Here is a 19,679-nt window from a genome sequence, read left to right as displayed (position 1 = left end):
AGTCCATCCATCATCTATCATCTGTCTATTTGACACAGGGAATCACTATGTGACTAAAGCTGGCTTGGAACTCATCATGTAGTCCAGGCTAGACTGAAAGTATGTCTTCCTGGCTTATCCTCCTGAATGTTAGAGTATATGCTCACACTGCCATGCCCAACTTTTGTCTTGTACTTTTAAATAATAAGACAGTAAGGAAGAAAAAGGTAGAGAGTGATGTGCTAGGCCCTTTGGGAGTCTCAGTGTGGACACTATCTTTGTTCCACCCTGCCTGGGCAATACTCACTGACGTCAAAGGCCGCCTTCAGTGCCTGGATGTCTGTGGCCACTCCAGACACTCGGTAGATGCCCACCTCCTCCATGCCCCGGCGCTCGATCTCCTCCACACACTGGCGCACAATGTAAGGTACCTTGGACCTCTCTCTCCTGCAGGGGGAGAGGAAGGTGTGTAGAGTTTGAGACCACAAATGTAACCTTGGGCAAGTTTTCCTTCCTGCTTTGAGCTCTCTATTTTATCAGGAACTTTCTAAGAGCCCAAAGCACCCAATATGACCCCATGGGAAGGTCATGAGGCTTGTTATTTTCTTCCACGGTGCTGGAGGGCACTCAGGGCATACCTCACAGATGCTAGATAAGTACCCTGAGCTATATTCTCAACCTAGGAGGCTTTTCTAGGCAACATTGCTCTAGGAAGTACAGCTTCCAGGCTGTGAATGAACCAAAAGCTTCCTAGAGTCTCCTGATATAGATTCTCACCTCTTTTTCTTTTTTTTGAGCTGAGGATTGAACCCAGGGCCTTGCACTTGCTAGTTGAGCACTCTACCACTGAGCTAAATCCCCAACCCCGACTCCCACCTCTTAAGATAGGAAGCTGGACAGGATATTGGCTGGACAGACTCTTGACTCCTGTGCAGTGAATCCCCTGAGGCTCCTTGAGAGCTAAGGCTTACACAGGGCAAACACCAGGCATCTGCTGTGTGTTCGATAGTCTTGTGTCAACTTGACACAAGCTGGAGTCATCTGAAAGGAGGAGCCTCAACTGAGAAAATGCCTCCGTAAGATCTGGCTGTAAGACATTTCCTTAATTCGTGATCAATGGGGGAGGCCCCAGCTCATTGTGGGTTTTTCCATCCCTGGGCTGGTGATCTTGGGTTCTATAAGAAAATAGGCTGAGCAATCCATAGGGAACAAGCCAGTAAGCAGCGCTCCTCCATGGCCTCTGCATCAGCTCCTGCCTCTAGATTCCTGCCCTGTGGGAATTCCTGTCCTGACTTCCTTCAGTGATGAACAGTGATATGGAAGTACAAGCCAAAAACACCCTCTCCTCCCCAAGTTTCTTTGGTCACGGTGTTTTATCACAGCACTAATAGTCCTAAGGCATGCTGCATGTACAGGCCTTCAGCGTTAACCAGGTCCCTTGCCGTTTTAAATGCTTTCTCTTCTGACAAACTCTGGAGCTCCTGGTACAGCTCTGGAACCAGAATGCCTTAATGAAGATAAAAACCAGTGCTATGTGGAGGCATGAACCTGGACTCCGATAAACACAATCAAGTCCTTTCCAAGCCCCAATCTTAGTTATACGGGTGAAGTGAGGGGGTGTCTTCCTCCCCAGAGTGCACATCCTTGTTTTCTGGAAAGAGCTTGGAAGCAGAATCTCTCATAGGACAAGAGTGTGTTTGGACACATGTCAGTGTCTGGGCAATGGGTGATGTAGCCAGTATTCCATCCTGGGGAAGTGAATGGAAATCTGGGAGGAAGTGGCCTGTATCCCCAAGAATTGCCCTCAAAGCAACAAACAGGCATGTCCTGGCAACAGGCTCACGACAAAAGGGCTGAGGTTCAAATTATTCAGCAGGAACTTGGGATCACAACATATTCCAGGCAAGGGAAGCAAGTCCTGCACTTGGGCAGTTCCTGACCAGGAGGTGAGGACATTCCTGAGTTGGTCTGACAATAAACACAGGAGGTGGCTAAGCAGAGCCTCACAGTCTCCCCTGGGGCTCCCCCCAGTCCCCCAGATGCAGCCAGCAGGGCCAGGCACTAAGAAAGCAGGCCTTTCCCTCAGGCCTGCCAGCAGGATGCCCTCACGAACAAGCCCACCTCTCCTTAGTACTCACTTTGTGACCACAGCAATCTTGACACCAAAGACCCCTGTCTGTTTGCGGGATGGCATTCTCTTCAAGCTGAACTCCCTACTCGTGAACTTGACGGAGAGTTTCACTTCAATCTGCAGGGGAAAGGAAAGGTGTGGGTCTCTTACCCTCTGGACCTCTTAGGCTGAGATCTCAGGGTCCCTGAAGGTCCTAGCCCAAGAAACCTTTTCACCCCCAGGGCAGACAGGTCAAGGCCCCAGTAAGAGCCAGGGGTGGTCAGGGGCATAGAGGATTTACTTCTCCACAGTCTCCTCTCATAGCCTCATTGTTTCCCTTCTGGCTTTTTCGAGACAGGGTTTCTCTGTGTAGCTTTGCGCCTTTCCTGGATCTGGCTCTGCAGATCAGGCTCGCCTTGAACTCACAAAGATCCGCCTGGCTCTGCCTCCCGAGTGCTGGGATTAAAGGCGTGCACTACCACTGCCCGGCTCCTTTCATTTTTTTAAAGTAATAATTAAAAAAAAAAAAAAAGCAGGCAGGTCTGGGGCGTGTCGCTCAGTGCCGGTGCACACACTTGGCACGCACAAGGTGCTCTGTTCAGTTCAAATCATCAGAACAAAGCCGGCAAGACGACTGGACAACCACAGCCTCCCCTAAAAAAGAGCCCATCACCACAAAAGGTTCTAATCTGGAAATCTGAACTGTAAATCACAAACTGTAAACTCCCTGAACGCCAAAGTGATACATGTGGAGGGTTCCACACCCAACTGACCACCCACGAATGAGTTAAGATGCATAAAATCCCCACTCCCACAGCTATACATGTAAACTCTATATAAACTAATAGATAATAGTAAATTCATATTTATATTTGTGTCCCATGTCTAAGACTGCTTACGTACATGCAAGTATCAGGAAAAGGAAAAAAAAAAATCTCTAAAACTGCTCTAGTCCCAGTCTTTGTGGATACATTATCCTGAGATAGCCAAAGACAACGTCAGTGGATAAATGTTTGGTAAGATGTGGTCCTGGGGATGGACTCTAGCATCACAGATCTTTCTTTCAGGATTGAACGCAGGGTCTGGATGGCAACAGCCCACCAAATAGAGAGGGCTCCTTCCTATGCATGGTGTCTCTGCTCTGGAGGTTCCCCCCTCTGCCCTGTACACAAGCACTCCTGGTGGGCATTCCTTCCTCCTCCGGACCCCATTCTCCTCTCCAGCCATCATCCAGGCTTAGCCTTCTTCTGACTGTTCTGGGTGAAATTGGGTCTGTTTTAACTTTCAGTGGGAAACAGATACAAATAGAGTCCTGTGGCCACTTACCCCATTCATGTCGATGACAGTCCGTTGCCACTCTCTGTCCTGTAGGGTTTGGGGGTCCAGCTGAAACCAAAGATGCATGATTACAAAAGGTCCTCAGGCCTGCTTGGAGGCTCAGCCCAGCAATGGCCAACCCTGCTGCTGTTCTATACTCTACGTGGGAAGCAGAGTACTACCGTGGTCAGAGGGGCAGACTGACCTGTTAGATAGTCCTGGAACCTCAGAGTGCCATAGCTCACTGCCATGAACCCTGCTCCCCGCCCCCACTCCAGGTGGAGCCTGAGTCCCACTTCCATTTGTCAGAGGGGTTGCTAGATCCGAACGGAGGGCAGGCTGGTAGAAAAACTATTTTCAGTGGTGACTGTGAGAGGGCAGAGCATCAAGAGTTGCCAATCATGCTTCCTCCCTCCACCGTGCCCAGAAAGACATAGAGTGCCACCCCGAATCAGATGGAAGCTTCACTGTACACCCCCCCAAGTTTGACCTCTGCAGACCACTGCCCAGCAGCCAGTCTATAGGAACCTACTGCATGTCACCCGAATAAGTAGTCTTTATAACTGAACCCCCCCATGTATAGAAGCCCTGCCTCCCCTTTCTGATGAGCACCCACTAGCTATCATAGGCTTCAGAGAGGCCACTAGCTAGGCTAGACGAATAAGGAACTTGAAGTCTTTTGAAAACACGTCATGAACTGAGGGTGGCTCTGTGCTAGAGCTCCCCCTGGCATGCACAAAACCCCTGGTTTTTATCTCTAGTACCCCCAAATTCAGAGATAAAAGAACCACCACTGCTTCCCAGGTTCTTTCTACAAAGAAATTAAGCTCTCTCCACTGTGGCAATCTGTGGTGTGGGGAAGGCCCCTGCCCTGGCTTTACCATTCCTTGAAGGAACCCCAGGGCCCACCTGTGTCTTGGCTGCCCAAGGATAGTGCCCCTTCCTTCTTCAGGAGCAAGCGGAGCGAGACAAATCCTTCCCTTTCTCTCTGAGGACAGTAGTAAAGGGGACCCCTCTCCCCTAGAAACCCAGGAGCAGCAGAGGCTATGAATGAGCAGTCCTAAGACTGGGTGAGCAGTAGGGTGAGGAGAATAGCCGTCTGAGACATCTGGGTGACTGGGTGACCCACCCTTCCCAGCCCACCTGGCATCCCAGGCCCCGACTGACTGGCCCACCTTGCCCCTGCACACCAGACATCGGATATGGGTCCACAGGGCATTGCCTCGGGCACACAGCTGTTTCTCAGCAGAGGCTATCCGGCTCCGGCTTGCCCGGCTGGGGTAGAAAAACCGAATGAGGCCCTGCATGGCGATGGGGGTCAGGCAGCAAAGAGGCTTGTGGAGCTGAACAGCAGGACAGTGGTGAGTTCCTAACCTCTGCCTCCTTTTGAGCAGGCTCTCCCAGGGAAGCTCCACCCTACAGCTGGGCCAGCCAAGGTCACAGTTTCCCATCACCCTTACATTCCACTTTTGTTTTTGGTCAGTGTATGGGAAAAACAGCTCCCGCTCCAAAGCCCATTGGTTACGGGAATTCAGATATGTCACAGTCTCCTCTTATGCCCGAGTCTCCTTTTTGAGTGGGTGGTTTCCTGTGATCCAAATTTAGAGACACTGAGTAACATCTGTGTTGTTGGTCAGTCCACTTCAAGCTGGTAGTGTCCTGAAGGAATGCTTCAAGGCAAGCTGATACTTCCAAATCCCATGTACTGCCGCCAATGGGCAGAGAGCATCCTGAGTATTAATCCTGTTCCCCTGCAGACAAGCTTCCAGGGCCTTGCTGATCTAGACATTGTCCACTATCGAGCACCAACGCCTAGTATCTAACTCTGCCTAGAGCTGCTGGGATCAGGCTAGGCCAACGCCAGGCCCCCTATTTGTAGCTTATGTTGGTGTCTGGGTACTCAAACCTCACAGCAGCCTTGAATAGGTGGATTGGCCTCAAAGAATTGAATGTGCTTAGGCAGAGCAGAGACCACGTAAAGAATAACAGGACGCGGAGGGCTGGGCAACACTACAAACAGCATTCAAGGCTGGCACACTTTCCCATGCAGTTATTTAAAGTTCCAGAGCAATAAACAAGCAGGAGGCCGGGATCTGGAAAAACTGATGACCGAGGGGAAAGGGCTATGACACAGAAGTGCAGGGAAAAGCTAAAAGCCTCAGTGCCACTGTGGCTGTCGGGCACCACAGTTCCACACACGCCCTGGGCAGCCAGCATGTGTGTGTTCATACAGTGGTTACAGAAGGACAGCGTGTAACACCACTGTCTCCCTGGGACTGCCTCAGGCAGGAACTTCGAAGAGCTGTAGTCAGTGGGTCTGGGGGATGGTTGCTCAGAGGCCTGCCTAGAAAACTGCTCAGTACACACCAGGACAAGCTAGGGGATGCCTAAGTTCAACCAGAGCAGACACTGAATGGGCCCTGGAGCCTCCTCTACCTATGATTGGAAAGCAGTCGTCCAGATTGACTTATACCAATGTGAGGGGCCACAGTGGCGCCAACTACAACAGCCTAGTAATCACAGAAACAATACTGTAGGCCATGCCAGGGTAATCTTATTTATCTACTATTGATAATACCAAGAAGTAGATAACCCTAAAAAAAAAAAAAGTCAGCTGGTCGGTGGTGGCACACGCCTTTAATCACAGCACTTGGGAGGCAGAGGCAGGTAGATCTGTGAGTTCAAGGCCAGCCTGGTCTATAGGGTGAGTTCCAGGACAGCCAGGGTTACACAGAGAAACCCTGTCTCGAAAAAAACCAAAACAGTCACAGAAGGTTATCTCTGGTATGATTCTGTTGACAGGAAATGTGCAGAATGAACAAAACTCTAAAGACAAAAGGTGTCATTACCCAGACAGCTCTGTGGGAATCCGAGCGATAACCCAGCAAGACACTAGAAGGTTAGGCGAGATGATGCAGGAGGGAAAATGGGAATAGACAAGATTCTGTGTCTTGATATGACGTTATTCCCCAAGAAGGAACAGGGCTGTGGAAATTCATCCGCTTAGAAAGTGTGTGAATAGAAATGAGAGAAGAGAAGAGGCAGAGAGAAATCTCCAAGGGCCCTGGGCTTTGCTGAGTTTGATGGTTTCCTTCGGATGGTGGCCCTGGCTGAGGATGATGCTCTCAGGATCCTGTCCTTGTCCTGACCACATCCCACCAGGCTACAGAACGGCATCCCCCAGCTCAAGCCTCCCCACGAATCCTGGGTTACTGCCAGTCTTGGGTGTAAAACTTGATGTCTTTACCTTGGGAAATCTCTCCCTGAAGATACAGCTAGTGTCCCATCCTGTGACGGTCTCCCTATGCCCTGACCTTGGCCCACCATCAGTGCCACCTGAACCAGTGTGACCTTGTTGCAGGCTGGCTCCTGCTTTTGGCACATCTGTAGTATCGTTCTTGAGTCTCTCTATTCTGGATCACAAAGCTCGGAGATAAGTGTTACAGCATTCTTGAAGCCTGGCATATAGGTCCTTCCTCATGAGGGCAATACGGCAGGCTCATGTATTATTTATTTAGATAACCCACAGAAGCTTGGGACGATCTTGAAAAGGACCCTGGCCAAGGTCTTATGTGCATACTGCATGTGAGGGCTCCCGTTCTCCTTGTTGGGTGACTCTTTGAACCCAACTGGTGACTGTGTCCCAGATCAGTGCCACTACACCCCTCTCTTTCTGGCCTGTGGCTCTCACGTATCCTGGGTTCAGAAAGAGGGAGATCCCCTACTCTTTTTCTTGTGGAATTCATCAGGAAGAGAAGTGGGGACCTGATAATTCAACTGAAATAGTCATGTAAGGGGGGTGGGGTGGACAGAAACCACAGATTCAGGCTATGGTTCTTGATCTAAGTGTTCAGAAACAACATTTATGGAGCAAAAAGCATGCCAAGGCAGGATCTTAACCTGGGAAGAGTCGGACACCTCCTGTCCAGGGATATGCATGAACAGCACCACTGGAGTCCCAGTTTCCATTCTGGCTCTTCTCTTGGACCCTGCTCTCCTGCCTGGGACTGGACTTCTTCCTGTCCTCTCTTGGATATCCAGCACTGTGCCTTCTTCACCTGAGCATAAAGCCTTATCCCACAGGAGGCCCCTCTACTCAGTCTCTGAGCCAAGGTTGCCATCCCTACCAACTACCAGCAGCAGGAAACGGACAGCGAGGCACCCAACCCACATGGCACACAGGGAAGACACTGATGTCATGGGGGAGAAGCCTGGGTTCAGGGAGGCTGGCCTTAACAAGTCATGGACGTCTCTCCCACATATACCTAACCCAGAAAACACTATCTGCAGGTGAGAAAAGGCCAGGAGGCAGGAGAACGGAGCCAGACTGGAGTGTCAGGGCATCATGGGTGTCATGGCTCCTCCTCCTGCTTCCTTCCTCCTGAGATCACACGAACAAGCCCCCGTTGCCAGGAGACAAACCAGCCACTGTGTAGGCGGCCATGAGTCATCTAGACCCTTTACAAGCACTTGGGTCCCTTCCTGTTTAATGAGGTTCCAGAGGCCATTCATCTCTCAGACCATGGCTGAGATCATGACGGGGGGCTGGAGCAGGATCTGGCTGTCTCCAATGCCTCTTCACTAACAATGACGATGACAATAATATAATAGCATCAAACACTGACCAGGTCCGAGTGACACATCACTGAGCTCCAGATGCATCATGTCTCCCATTCCCACCAGCTACGTAAGAAAACAACACTGGAAGCGTGAGGGGGTGATGACTCACTCGGGTCCCACAGAGCATGGCAGGGCTGGGGAGCTGACAGAGATCAGCTTCCTTACCACACTGACTCTGAGCTCTTTGTTCAACATGGCTCCATCCCTTGGCACGTTCTCAAAAACCCAATTTGAGTAAGAATCCTGTTAAGTCAGTTTTACTGGAAACCTCTATCCTGAGATTATATATGAGTGTGTATGTGTGTGTGTAAAAATATCTATAATATAAACCTAATATATATATTAATACCTAATATATATATATATATATATATATATATATATATATATATATATATACACACACACACACACACACACATATATAGTTTTTTAGGGGTGCTTTATTTTGTGTGTATGTATATATGTTTGTGGAAGCCAGAGGCCAACCTCAGGTGTTGTTCCTCGGGTGCTATCCACCTTGTTTTTTGATTGAGATAGGATCTCTCACTGGCCTAGAACTTGCCATAAGGGCAGGCTGGCTGGCCAGCAAGGCCCAGGGATCTGTCTGCCTCAGCTCCCCCAGTGCTGGAATTAGAAGCATGTCATCACACTGGGCTTTTATCCCTTACCCCCTCTTTTTTACACATGGGTTCTGGAGATAACATTCAAGCCTCCAGATCAACTATCTCTCCCTCATATTGCCCCTAGGTTTTTGTTGTTGGGTTTTTTTTTTGTTTGTTTTTTTGTTTTTGACAGTGTCTCATAAAGGCCAGGCTGGCCTCCATTAATTCACTATGTGGTTGTGACTGGTCTTGGAGTCATGGGATTCCCTGCCTCTACCTCTAAAGTGCTGGGATTACAGGTGTATACCACCACCTTTGATATTTGGTTGGGTTCTTTATCTCCTGCCTTCCTCCAGGTATTATCTGCTTACCCGACCTTCCTGGAGCAAAAATCCCATTAGGCTGGTCTAGCCAGAATCCTCCTTACTCACGGCATTTCCTATTAGTAATCTCCCACCCACTGGCTTCACTTGGCTGTACATTCCCACTTGTCTGTGCCATATCTGGAGTCGAGCCCTGTTCTATATAAAGGTGTCTCTTCCCTCTCGGAAGCATCTGGAATAGATCTGTCTTTGTTGCCTTTACTGCTCTCTGGAACTTTCTCTTGTCTTCACTAGGCTGGTTACAGGGCACTCAAGACTGCTTGACAGAAAAGCAAATACATCAAGCAACATTTTGTTCATAAGGCAGCGCCACAGTGAGGGGGTTTCAAAGAAGCTTGGTTTGACAGAGTAGCTCTGTCCGCTTTCCGGGGACCCCTTGTTTTCTAGTGTTAGTACTCAGAGGGCTTGCTTCAAATCCAGCCACTCTCAAGATTCCAGAGGTGAAGCTTCAAGTCACTCAAGATGACTAGTGGGGCCCGAATTTCTCTTTGCTGTACTTGATAAAACCACGAAGGAGCCAGGCACCCTGTCTGTCGGCATCCTTGGGATCACCCTTGAGTGAAGCTGGGTAAATACAGGCTTCAAGAGGGTCCCAGGGTCTGGGGATGTGTGTGAAGGATGCCTGGGTTGTGAGCAGATACCAAGAGGGAGAAGAGGAGCGGAGCAATGGCTATGGGTCCTAACAAGTCCCAGACAGTACTGCTCACCAGAGGACCTGACACAGTTGGGAAAGCGTCTCCTTGAACGTCAAATGAGCAGCCTTCAAGTCTTCCTGCAGTTGGGTGTAGCACACACCCGATCCCATCTACTAAGGAGGCTGAGGCAGTCGGCCTGTAGGTGAGCTCAAGGCCTGCCTAGGCAAATCAGGAAGACTCTGTCTCCAACCAAAATAAGGACGGGGCTGTAGAACAGTGGTAGACTACTTGCTTAGCACATGCAAGGTCCTGGGTTCACTCCCTTCTCTTAAAAAAAAAAAAAAAAAAAATAGGTCTGCTGTAAGTACCACGGGAGAAAGCATGTGCTACCATCTGGATGGACCCAGCCCTCAGTGTGACAGGCTGGAGAGAGTGGGTGCTTTCAGAAGTGGAGCCCGGTGTGAGGTCCTAAAGCCACCCAAGGAGGAGTCTTTGGGAGAAGAAGCTCTGACGGGACACCTGGATTCTAGGGAGGTAGTGAGGGCAAGCTGTTGCAGGATCAAGCCTGATACCCAGACTACCTCCCCACCCCCGTACCCATTTCAAGATGCGACCTCCTCTTTCTACGTCACTACTAATACGATGGTCTTTTCAGTCTCCAAAACTGAGCAAAATGAAGCCCCTTTTCTCCTTAAGCGCTGTACTACAGAAAAATGGAACGATCGGCACACGGCTCAGGGCCGGCGCCACGACAGACGTTCGTTCCATCTGCAACTGTCACTTGGCAGATGTGCAAACACTTGAGTTCTTTAAGAAGCGACGGCTTCAGCTGACAGAAAATCTTTGGGGAACAAGGCAGTATGATAGTAACAGACAGAGAGAATACCAATACTGGGGCCGGAGAGGTCGCTCAGTGGTTGGAATCACTTGCTGCTTTCGCAGAGGTCAGGTTCAGTTGGCATCATCACCCACCTGGCAGCTTACAGCCACCTGCAACTCCAGATCCAGGAGACCTGGTACCCTTTTCTGGCCTCTTTGGGCACCAGACACACACACACACACACACACATAGTGCATACACATACATGCAGGCAAAACATGCATTTATACACATAAGATAAAAATAAATAAATCTTAAAAAAAAAAAAAGACCCATTCTGGAACAGAGGAAAACCAGAGCACTACCATGGTGTCCAAGGGCAGCGTGGTCACTCTGTGGCTGGTTGGATTAGTGGCAGCTGCCTGGCTGAGCATGGACAGGACGCTTAGAGGAACATTTCTGTTCTCCAGTCTGCTCTCGGTGGATGGTAATTCTTGAGACCCCAAGTGCCCAAGTCCCCCAGCACACTTCCACAGTTAAAGCCAGGCAGCGGCCTGCATCTCTTAAGACTCTAGCCAGGCAGGGGACAGAGAGGCAGGGGACAGAGACTTGCTGATCTGAGTGAAGAGGATGGGTGCCCCCTCTCACAGAAGTGACTTCATCTCCTGACACTGTTCTTACCACAAGGTGAATTTTACTGCTTGTCCCCAGGGAAGGAACCTGGTGCTTGTGGGTGTGTACAGTGCTCTCATGGGTGTCTCTTTTCTCCTCCGTGGGGCCTCACACCCAGGTAGAAAGTCTAGGCAGTGGGGTGCCATACTCAAGACCTGACCCACTTCCGTGGGAGGAAGAGGTCAGACAGAGTGGCTGGGCGGCATGGAGTAAGACGCACCAGCAGGATGGAGAGAGGAGGCAGGAGGATTGCGGGGAAGCTCACAGGCCAGCTCATCTGGAACACTCAGCAAAGCAGCAGAGACAAAAGACCCTGCTTCAAGGTGGAAGGAGATGTCCCATGACCTCTACGTGCCTACTGTGGGATGCCGTGCCCACACATGAAATAAACACATAAATACCCCACAGAAAGAAGTCACACTTGCCGGAAGAGTAGAGACTACAGCCTTTTTATTTTTGAAATAGGATTTCTCTCTGTAGCCCCAGACTGGCCTCTGAACACCAGAGTGTGATCGTAGGCACGCGCAGCCCATCCATCTAGCTGCAATCCAGACTTCCTCCTAGCTACTCCTGCACAACTGTCAGGCCAAACCATGAGACACTCACAGCAGGTGGAAGCAGCGGACACCGGTGAGGTTTCTGGGGCTGTATAAAGTTAGTTCCAAAGGACAGAGGGTCCAAGTGGCCCTTCCTGAGGTCTGGGGACCCTGCGCTGGTCCCGTATGGACATAGTCTCTTGGCCTTCCTGGGGATTCCTATGCTAACTCTGGGCTGCACTTGTGAGTACCCTGTTCAGGAAAGCAGTTGGAAACTGGGCCTGTACACCGGACAGAAAATGAGTAGGCTCTGGGACTCCTACTTTTTTAAAGAGAGATGGTTTCTTAATCAACTTTTTAGCTCAGGGCACCGCCTAACCATCTGCTTGTGGGCTGCTAGAGCCACGGGAGAAACTATGGCTTCAGCTGCAAGAAGTCTGACAGAAAATCTTTGGGGAATGAGACAGTATGATAGGACAGAGAGAGAAGGAAGGACCTGTGACTGGGCTGGCTATCCACTCCATCCCAGGAGTTAGGCTGTTTTAGCAGCCTCACATGGGAAAGGCCCTGGAGCACACGGGGTGGGGGTGGGGCAGGCTCACCTGGAGCTGACCTTTCCCCATGAGCTTGTCTGCGCTCTCGCCATCCTCCTTGGGGATCTTCATTTTGTTGTAACACTTTTCATAGCAGAGTATCCGCAGGGTCTGGGAGCCTTCCAGCTCTATCTCAAACTCCTGCGGTTCCCCAAAAGAAAGAACGTTACCCACGAACAAACAGGTCCAACCAAGGATGTGGCAGTTCATTGCCACGTCTGAACTGCGGCTGAACAACCAATGGTTAACCCTGCTGCCCCAGAAGGACCTGGACCTCACACAACCTTCCTCACTTGGTCCTGGGGCCTTTGTGAGCATCCCTGTGGGCATGGCTGTCACCACACTGTGGTTCTCTGTCTGGATGTTTCTGGGAGCTTTTAAGCCCTCTCCAACCTAATTCAAACTTGGTACATCAGCATCTATTTCCCAAGCATGGTCTTGATACCAACAACATCAGAATCTCGGGATGATTGTTAGAGGCGCCAGAATCTTGGGTTGACTGTTACAGACAGATACTTGATAACTTTGGGTGGTATTGAGGTGATTTCATTTTTAGGGCAGTGAAGCTATTCTGGGTAGTACTATAATGGAAGACACACGTCGTCATTTATTTGTGAAAATTCACAGCGTGTACATCTAACATCAACTGTAGCCTGTGGGCGATGATCTGCTGATGGAGGTGAATTACAACATGTAAGATTTTAGTAGTGGGGAGTATATGGGAATTTCTGCCCTTTCTCTAAAATCTGCTGGGAACCTGAGCCTGAAGGATGAAACTGAGGCTAGGGATACAATTCAGTGTTCAGCAAACGCAAGCTCTGGCTCCAGTGAATTCTCTTTTTAAAAATGTAATTCATGGAAGGGCCAGACCAAAGGCTTTGGAATGGTCCTCTGAGCTTTGTCTGCCATTTGTGGAGTTAAACTTGCTCCTCTATCAACCTTCTGAGCCTCCAGTGAATTCTGCACTTTCTATCCATGCTTATGCATGCATGGCTCTTGCTGGGCAGAGCAGCTATTTCTGGGAAGATGTGTCAGGAGCACGTGACTTCCCTGAATAATCTGCATGTACACTCCAGGTAACCCAGACCTCCCATCATGCCCCGCTAGAGCTTTGGCTGATGACACCTACCTGGACCTTTTGTAACCTACCTAGAATCCATCTTTGATCCCCCAGTCCCCTTGTTTTCTGGAAGCCTTCTACAATGGGTCTCCTGTAGCTTTTTTTTTTTTTTTTTTTTTAAGATGGAGCTGGCCTGGTATTCAACTATGCAGCCCAGGCTAGCCTTGAAGGCTAGGCAATTCTCCTGCCTCTACCTCCCATGTACTGGGACTGCAAGAACGTGCCGAGCAAGCCTCATGTGGCTTTATCCTGCCACTGTCATAGCTGAGATGACCAGAGAGGTAAGTACTGGTTCCTTGTGTCCTTGTCCTATTTAAACAATATTTATACTGCCAGACAATGAGGGGACGCTATGTAGCAAGACCTGGGATCTGGTCCCACAGTCCTCCTATTAGGGCACATGACCAAGGCAGACTAGACCCAGGTGCCTGGTGTTTCATGGCTCACTCCTTGGTGGGCATGGGGTGGGAGGCGGCTCTATAACTACGCTGCTCTACTGTACCAACTAAACCAAGGTTTTTTAGGGTGACGGCAACGGCAGAGACCAGGAGTGGCAACTTAGAGGTCTGTGGACTTCATGCACTCTGTGCAATCATGCCTAAGGTCCAAGGCTGGGGACTACAGACAGCTGACTGCACAAACTTAGTACCTCAAGGCAAACATACAGGACCCTTGGAGACAGACCGGGGAGCCCGGCCTACAACCCTGACAGGCAGGGCCTAAGAACTCTGGAAACCGGAATAGCCGCAGGAGCTCATTCGAGGTTCGGAGGAAAACCGGAAAACGGAAACCTAACAACTATACAATAGGCTATCGCGGGATTCAAAAAGCCTTTTAAAGTATTCTTTCCAAACAGTTCTCTGGAAAAACGGGTTATTTCTCTGCTGGGAGTGGGTGGGTAAGACTCTGAGGAACACAGAGATAAAAATCTCCTGGCTGTAGCACACACCTTCCCACCCCCACCCCACCAACCTCTGGGAGATTCCAGGAATGCGGCCAACAGTGTGGCTTTCGGGGAAGCCCTTCAGGAGCCCCTGGAGATTAAGATCTGTGGAAAACATCCTGGTGGAGGCAGGCTCCTCACCTCATTCCAGTTTGGCTCTGTTGTGTCCCTGTAGACGCGAGTCTTTGCTTTATTCACAAAATACCCAAAGGAATCCACCTCCAGGGTGCAGTACAGATCTGGGAGAAAGTGACAGACAGGGTAAGGGTGACCACTTTTCCACATGACCAGCTCTTCTTAAGAGCAAGCATTATTCACAAAATCAGGAGGAAAAACAAAACACACACACTTTTTCTTCTTAAAATAACCCAAACAGTGGCTGGCACAAACACCAGCCCTCAGGCAACACCCCTGATCCTGCCAGAGGAGCTGGGAAAGGGGACTTCTCACAGCACTCAGCATCCGCTAAAGTCCCCTCAGAGACAGGGAACCTATGCTAGGTGTGTAGGGGGAGAGGCGAATACGGCCTTGGAAGCCAGAGTGAGCTGGTGCTGTGCTGCATGGAGAGGCCGCAGCACAGCGGCTATCTCCTGTCCTGGGAGTGAGAGAAGGTTGAAACCAGAGCCTAGTGGAAGCTCCTAGGATCTGACCAGACCCTGATAGTAATTTCACCAAGCACAGAGCTAGAGCACAGGAAGTCCCACACCAGGGCAGGGCACAGGAAGAGACGGAGGCACTTGTTCAGCTGTGTGTGTCATGGTCAAGTGTAAGTGGGGAATGATAGGTGGGGGTTCTGCATCTTAGGAAAGCCCTGGATGAGGAGGAAGGCAGGCCTGGTGGTGGGGATCGGGGAGGCCATGTCAAAGATCTACATGCATATGGACAGAGATGATATCCAAGTGCCACAATGGATAATGACAGGGCAAAGGGAACAGTATGGTGAACAGGACAGCTATCAATGGCAGTGTCCAGAGTCCAGATGAATACAGACTGAGACACTGGTGGAGAATGGCATTGGGCTGATGGCAGGCAGTCACAAAGTGAACCAGAGGCTGCGAGCCACAGGTCTGGCTTAGCAATTTAAAGTTTAGAGAGTTAAGACCTCAGATGGAAAATAACATGGGAGGTCAGGAGAGATAAGTCAAGAGCTGGGAAGGCAGCTCTGGCATCAGTGGCTTGTTACTGGATGAACCCTGGGGATAGGCCTGGCAAGGGAGGAAGATGCTCATGGACCATCCTTTATGGTTCATCTTCTCGACTCCACTGATTTTAGAATCCATGGCAACCAGACTGCTGTGAGACTTATCTACACTAGGTTAATTAAGATGTAAAGACCCACTCTAAATGTGGGTGGTACCATTCCACATGCTAAGAAGAGAAAGCAAGCTAGCTTAACTCTTCATCTCTCTCTGCTTCCTAACCGGATGCCATGTGACCAGCCGCCTCCTGCCTCCGTGACTTCCCCACCGTAAGGGATGGTACCCTGGAGCCGTGAACCAGAATAAGTTCTTCTCTCCTTAAGCTGCTTCTGTCGAGATATTTGTCACAACAAAAAGAGAGAGATTGATCAGGGGTCTGGTACCACGAGCGGGGGTGTTGCTGTGGTAAGTCCGACTGTGGCTCCGGGACTCTGGAACGGGTTTGTCGGAGGAATGCGAAAGCAACCTGGAACTCTGGGTTAGAAGTGCCTTTGAATGCCATGAGCAGAGTTTAATGAGCTAGTCTGGTGTGAGTTTGGAGACATTTGGAAGGCGGAGGACCACCTCACCAGGTTTCAGAGAAGAACTGGGAAAGAGGCCATTCAGGTTATAGTCCGGCAAATATATGCCTGGGCGGTATTTTGCCCATGTCCTGAGAACTTGAGTGAGGCTGAATTTAAAAAAATAATGGACTAATTTGTTTCATGGAAGACATTTCAAGGGAAGATGACATCCAGGCTGCGGCATGGCTATTGCCCACGGCTCGGCTCTTATCCAGACATAAACGGGCTGTTTGCTAAGGAGAGAAGCTTGAGCAAGCTGAGAGCTGCAGCCAGAACCCAAGCTGAAAACGTGGCTGTAATTGTTAAAGACAAACCGTGTGCCAAGACACCACCCATCCAAGTCTCCAGTGGGAAAATGCAAATTCATTTGAAAGGAGAAAGCCTGAACTGAGGGTGTAGCTGAAGAGTTCCCTGCTCCTGCCCCAGGAAGTGGGGACCAGGCTCACAGAAGCCATGGTAACTGTGGTACTAGGGGACCAGGCTCTATCCCAAGCTGGCAGCAGAACTTGGAAGTATCATCTACACGGTACTGGTTTTACGGACATGAAAGATGTTAAGATTGAGGGCGTCATGGAATCTTGCACAATGGTTCCAGAGAGCAACTTAGGCCAGACAATAAAGGCCACCGGGTTAAGCAGGGAAGGAAAAGTCCAAGCTGCAATACAGACCCAGCATGTCGAAGATGCTAGGACCATGGATAGCCAAGGAAAGCTGTAGATATGGAGTAGTTCTGGCAAAAGAGAGAGGCTACATGTGGCAGAGCTGGGCAGGAGAGAGGCTACCCAATCCTTTTCGAGGTCAGAGAGTTCCATCATGAGTCCAAGACGCTGGGTGTAAAACCGCATGCAGGCTTTAATGTTTGATGCTGGGTGTAAAACCACATGCAGGCTTTAGTGTTTGCCCTGATGAATTTTATTCTTGCTTTATCCTTATCATTCCTTGCTCTGCCCCCACTCTAGCCCTTTGCTATGGGAATGATGATCCTGTGCCACTGTATGTCAGAAACTTGTTTTTGTGTTATAGTTCAGATAAGATAGGACCTGAGACTTTCAAGCAGTGTTGACATTGTAAAAGACTGTATTTTACATTTGAGACAGTTCATGTGCCTACAGGGACAAGGGATTGAAGGTTTTGGCTTACAGTGATGTTGAGATGTCAAGCTGATAAGGTGTGGACTTGCTATAGCTAATCTTGGTGGTCAATGTTATGGGAATTAGAATCACCAAAGAAACAAATCTCTGGGCTTGACTATGGGAAAATGATCAAGCTTAGATGGAAGTGAGAAGACCTACCCTAAATGCCCCTGAGCTAAATAAAAAGGACAGTGAGCTGGACACAAACGTTCACCTCTGCTTCATGACTATGGATGCCAATGTGACCGGATCCTTCATGTTCATGTTACTATAGCTTCCCTACCATGATGGACTGTATGCCCCATAACTGTGTCACAGTGAAATTCCCCTTCCTTAAGTAAATGTTGCATTTTGTCATATTTTGTATTTTCTTTTCTTTCTTTTTTTTTGGAGCTGAGGATTGAACCCGGGCCTTGCGCTTGCCTAGCAAGCACTCTACCACTGAGCTAAATCCACAACCACTTCTATTTTCTAGTACTTTTTAAATTGCATTTTGTAGCACTTGTCATAGTGATAAGAAATTAATATAAGGGCTGATGAGATGGCTTAATAGGTAAAGGAGCTTGTCACCAATGCTGAAAACGTGAGTTCAATCCCTGGGATCTACATGGAAATCCTCCAAGTTGTCCTCTGCTCTCTGCACATGCAAGGGCCCCTGTAGGCTCATAGGTTTGAATACTTAATCCCCAGTTGGTGAACTGTTTGGGAAGGATTAGGAGGTGTGGCCTTGTTGGAAGAGGTGTGTCATTGGGGGTGGGCTCTGAGGTTTCAAAAGACTCCTACAATTCCCAGTGTGCTCTCTGCTTCCTACTTGCGAAAAGTGAACTCTCAGCCACTGATCCAGGCACCCACGGCTGTGTTTTCCCTCTACATCACAGACTCTCTGGAACTGTAAAGGCTTTCTTTCTAAGTTACCTTGGTCACAGTGCTTTACCACAGCAACAGAAAGGTAATCAAGACAACATCCTCAATCAATCTCTCATGCCCAAGCACCCAGACACACAAATAAATCAATATAATAAAAAAATTAAAAAGAAACTAATGTAACCGGTAAAAACACACAAGGGCCAAGAGAGAAGCATTCGGGACCAATTGGCCTGTCACAGCTTTAGGGGAATCATCTGTACCAGCGCCCCCCCCCCCCAAATGCATCTGCTGCAACTGCATGGCTTGGTGACTCTTTTTTGCTTCTTGGAGCAAGGATGTCACAATGTAACCCAGACTGTCTGAGAATTCATGGTCCTTCTGTCTCCCAAGTGTTGGGATTACAGGGGTGCCCTACCACATCCAGCTTTAATAATTTCTGATAAATTAATAAAAAATTGTCCAAATAATGCAATAATTTCAGAAAACTGCCTTTACCCCCAAAGCCTCCTTGGGTCCAACTATAAACAAGTCTCATTCTCACGTTTAGCCTGATACCTGAGAGGCTATCTGACTCCAACCTTGGCCTTTTCTACAAATTTAACATACATAACATACATGGAATGACACAAGATGGAGATTTTTTTTTTCACTGTTTCCTCCGTTCAGTGTGTTTTCATTTTATATTCATCCGAACTATGGCGTCTAACAGCGGCTAGCTCGTTCCTCTTTGATGGGTCATCGTGAGGGTGCCGCACTCTGTCTGCACAAGACTCCACGGAGACAGAGGTTTAAGAGTGGTGTTGGGGGAATAGATGAAAGGGAGGCTTGTTTCACTTTGTGGGGAACCATGCCATGAGAGTGTGGCTCGGTGGTCAAGCTTGTGCTCAGATGCACAAGGCCCTAGGTTTAACTCCTGGCAACAAACAAACAAGCCTGCAGTGGTGGGCTGGAGAGATGGGCTCAGCGGTTAAGAGCACTGGCTGCTCTTCCAGAGGTCATGAGTTCAATTCCCAACAACCACAGAGTGGCTCACAACCGTCTGTAATGAGATCTGGCGCCCTCTTCTGGCCTGCAGGCTACATGCAGGCAGAACACTGTATACATAATAAACAAATCTTAAAAAAACAAAAAAACAAAAAACAAAAAAACAAAAAACTGCGGTAATTTCCAGGATGCTGAACAATGCGGCATCTGTACACGCAGCACTCGGTGTTCCTGTTTCTCCATATCCTCATCAATATTTGATACTGTTCAATGCACTGTTTGTTTTAAGGTGTTGGGGTTGGGCCCCATTCAAGCCAGGGAGGGGTTCTACTATTGAGCTACACTTCCAGCCCTCATGTACATCTTTTTTTTCCCCTCTGTGTAGCTTTGCACCTTTCCTGGAACTCACTTGGTAGCCCAGGCTGGCCTCGAACTCACAGAGATCTGCCTGCCTCTGCCTCCTGAGTGCTGAGGTTAAAGGCGTGTGCCACCACGGCCGGCCTGGCTGCATCTTTGATTATCACTGACCTCAGGGTGTATGAGCAAATATCTCAAAGTAGTTTTAATTCTCATTTTCCTAACATGGCAAGCATTTTTTCA

At 49.2% G+C, this 19,679-nt stretch overlaps 1 protein-coding gene across 1 annotated transcript in view; it reads right to left on the bottom strand.

Moving 5' to 3' along the window:
- Window positions 1-19,679, bottom strand: part of Bcr (BCR activator of RhoGEF and GTPase) — a 129,923-nt gene that overhangs the window by 6,381 nt on the left and 103,863 nt on the right. Inside the window, exons 15-19 of the mRNA XM_036167250.1 lie at window positions 14,475-14,572; window positions 12,280-12,411; window positions 3,416-3,475; window positions 2,118-2,227; window positions 287-426 (exon numbers count right to left, since the gene is read on the bottom strand). Coding sequence (XP_036023143.1) covers window positions 287-426; window positions 2,118-2,227; window positions 3,416-3,475; window positions 12,280-12,411; window positions 14,475-14,572 — 540 coding nt within the window. The remainder of the gene's footprint in view (window positions 1-286; window positions 427-2,117; window positions 2,228-3,415; window positions 3,476-12,279; window positions 12,412-14,474; window positions 14,573-19,679) is intronic.

Source organism: Onychomys torridus, chromosome 18 (assembly GCF_903995425.1).
Source record: "Onychomys torridus chromosome 18, mOncTor1.1, whole genome shotgun sequence".
NCBI lineage: Eukaryota > Metazoa > Chordata > Mammalia > Rodentia > Cricetidae > Onychomys > Onychomys torridus.
This window is presented reverse-complemented; position numbering and strand designations above follow the sequence as displayed.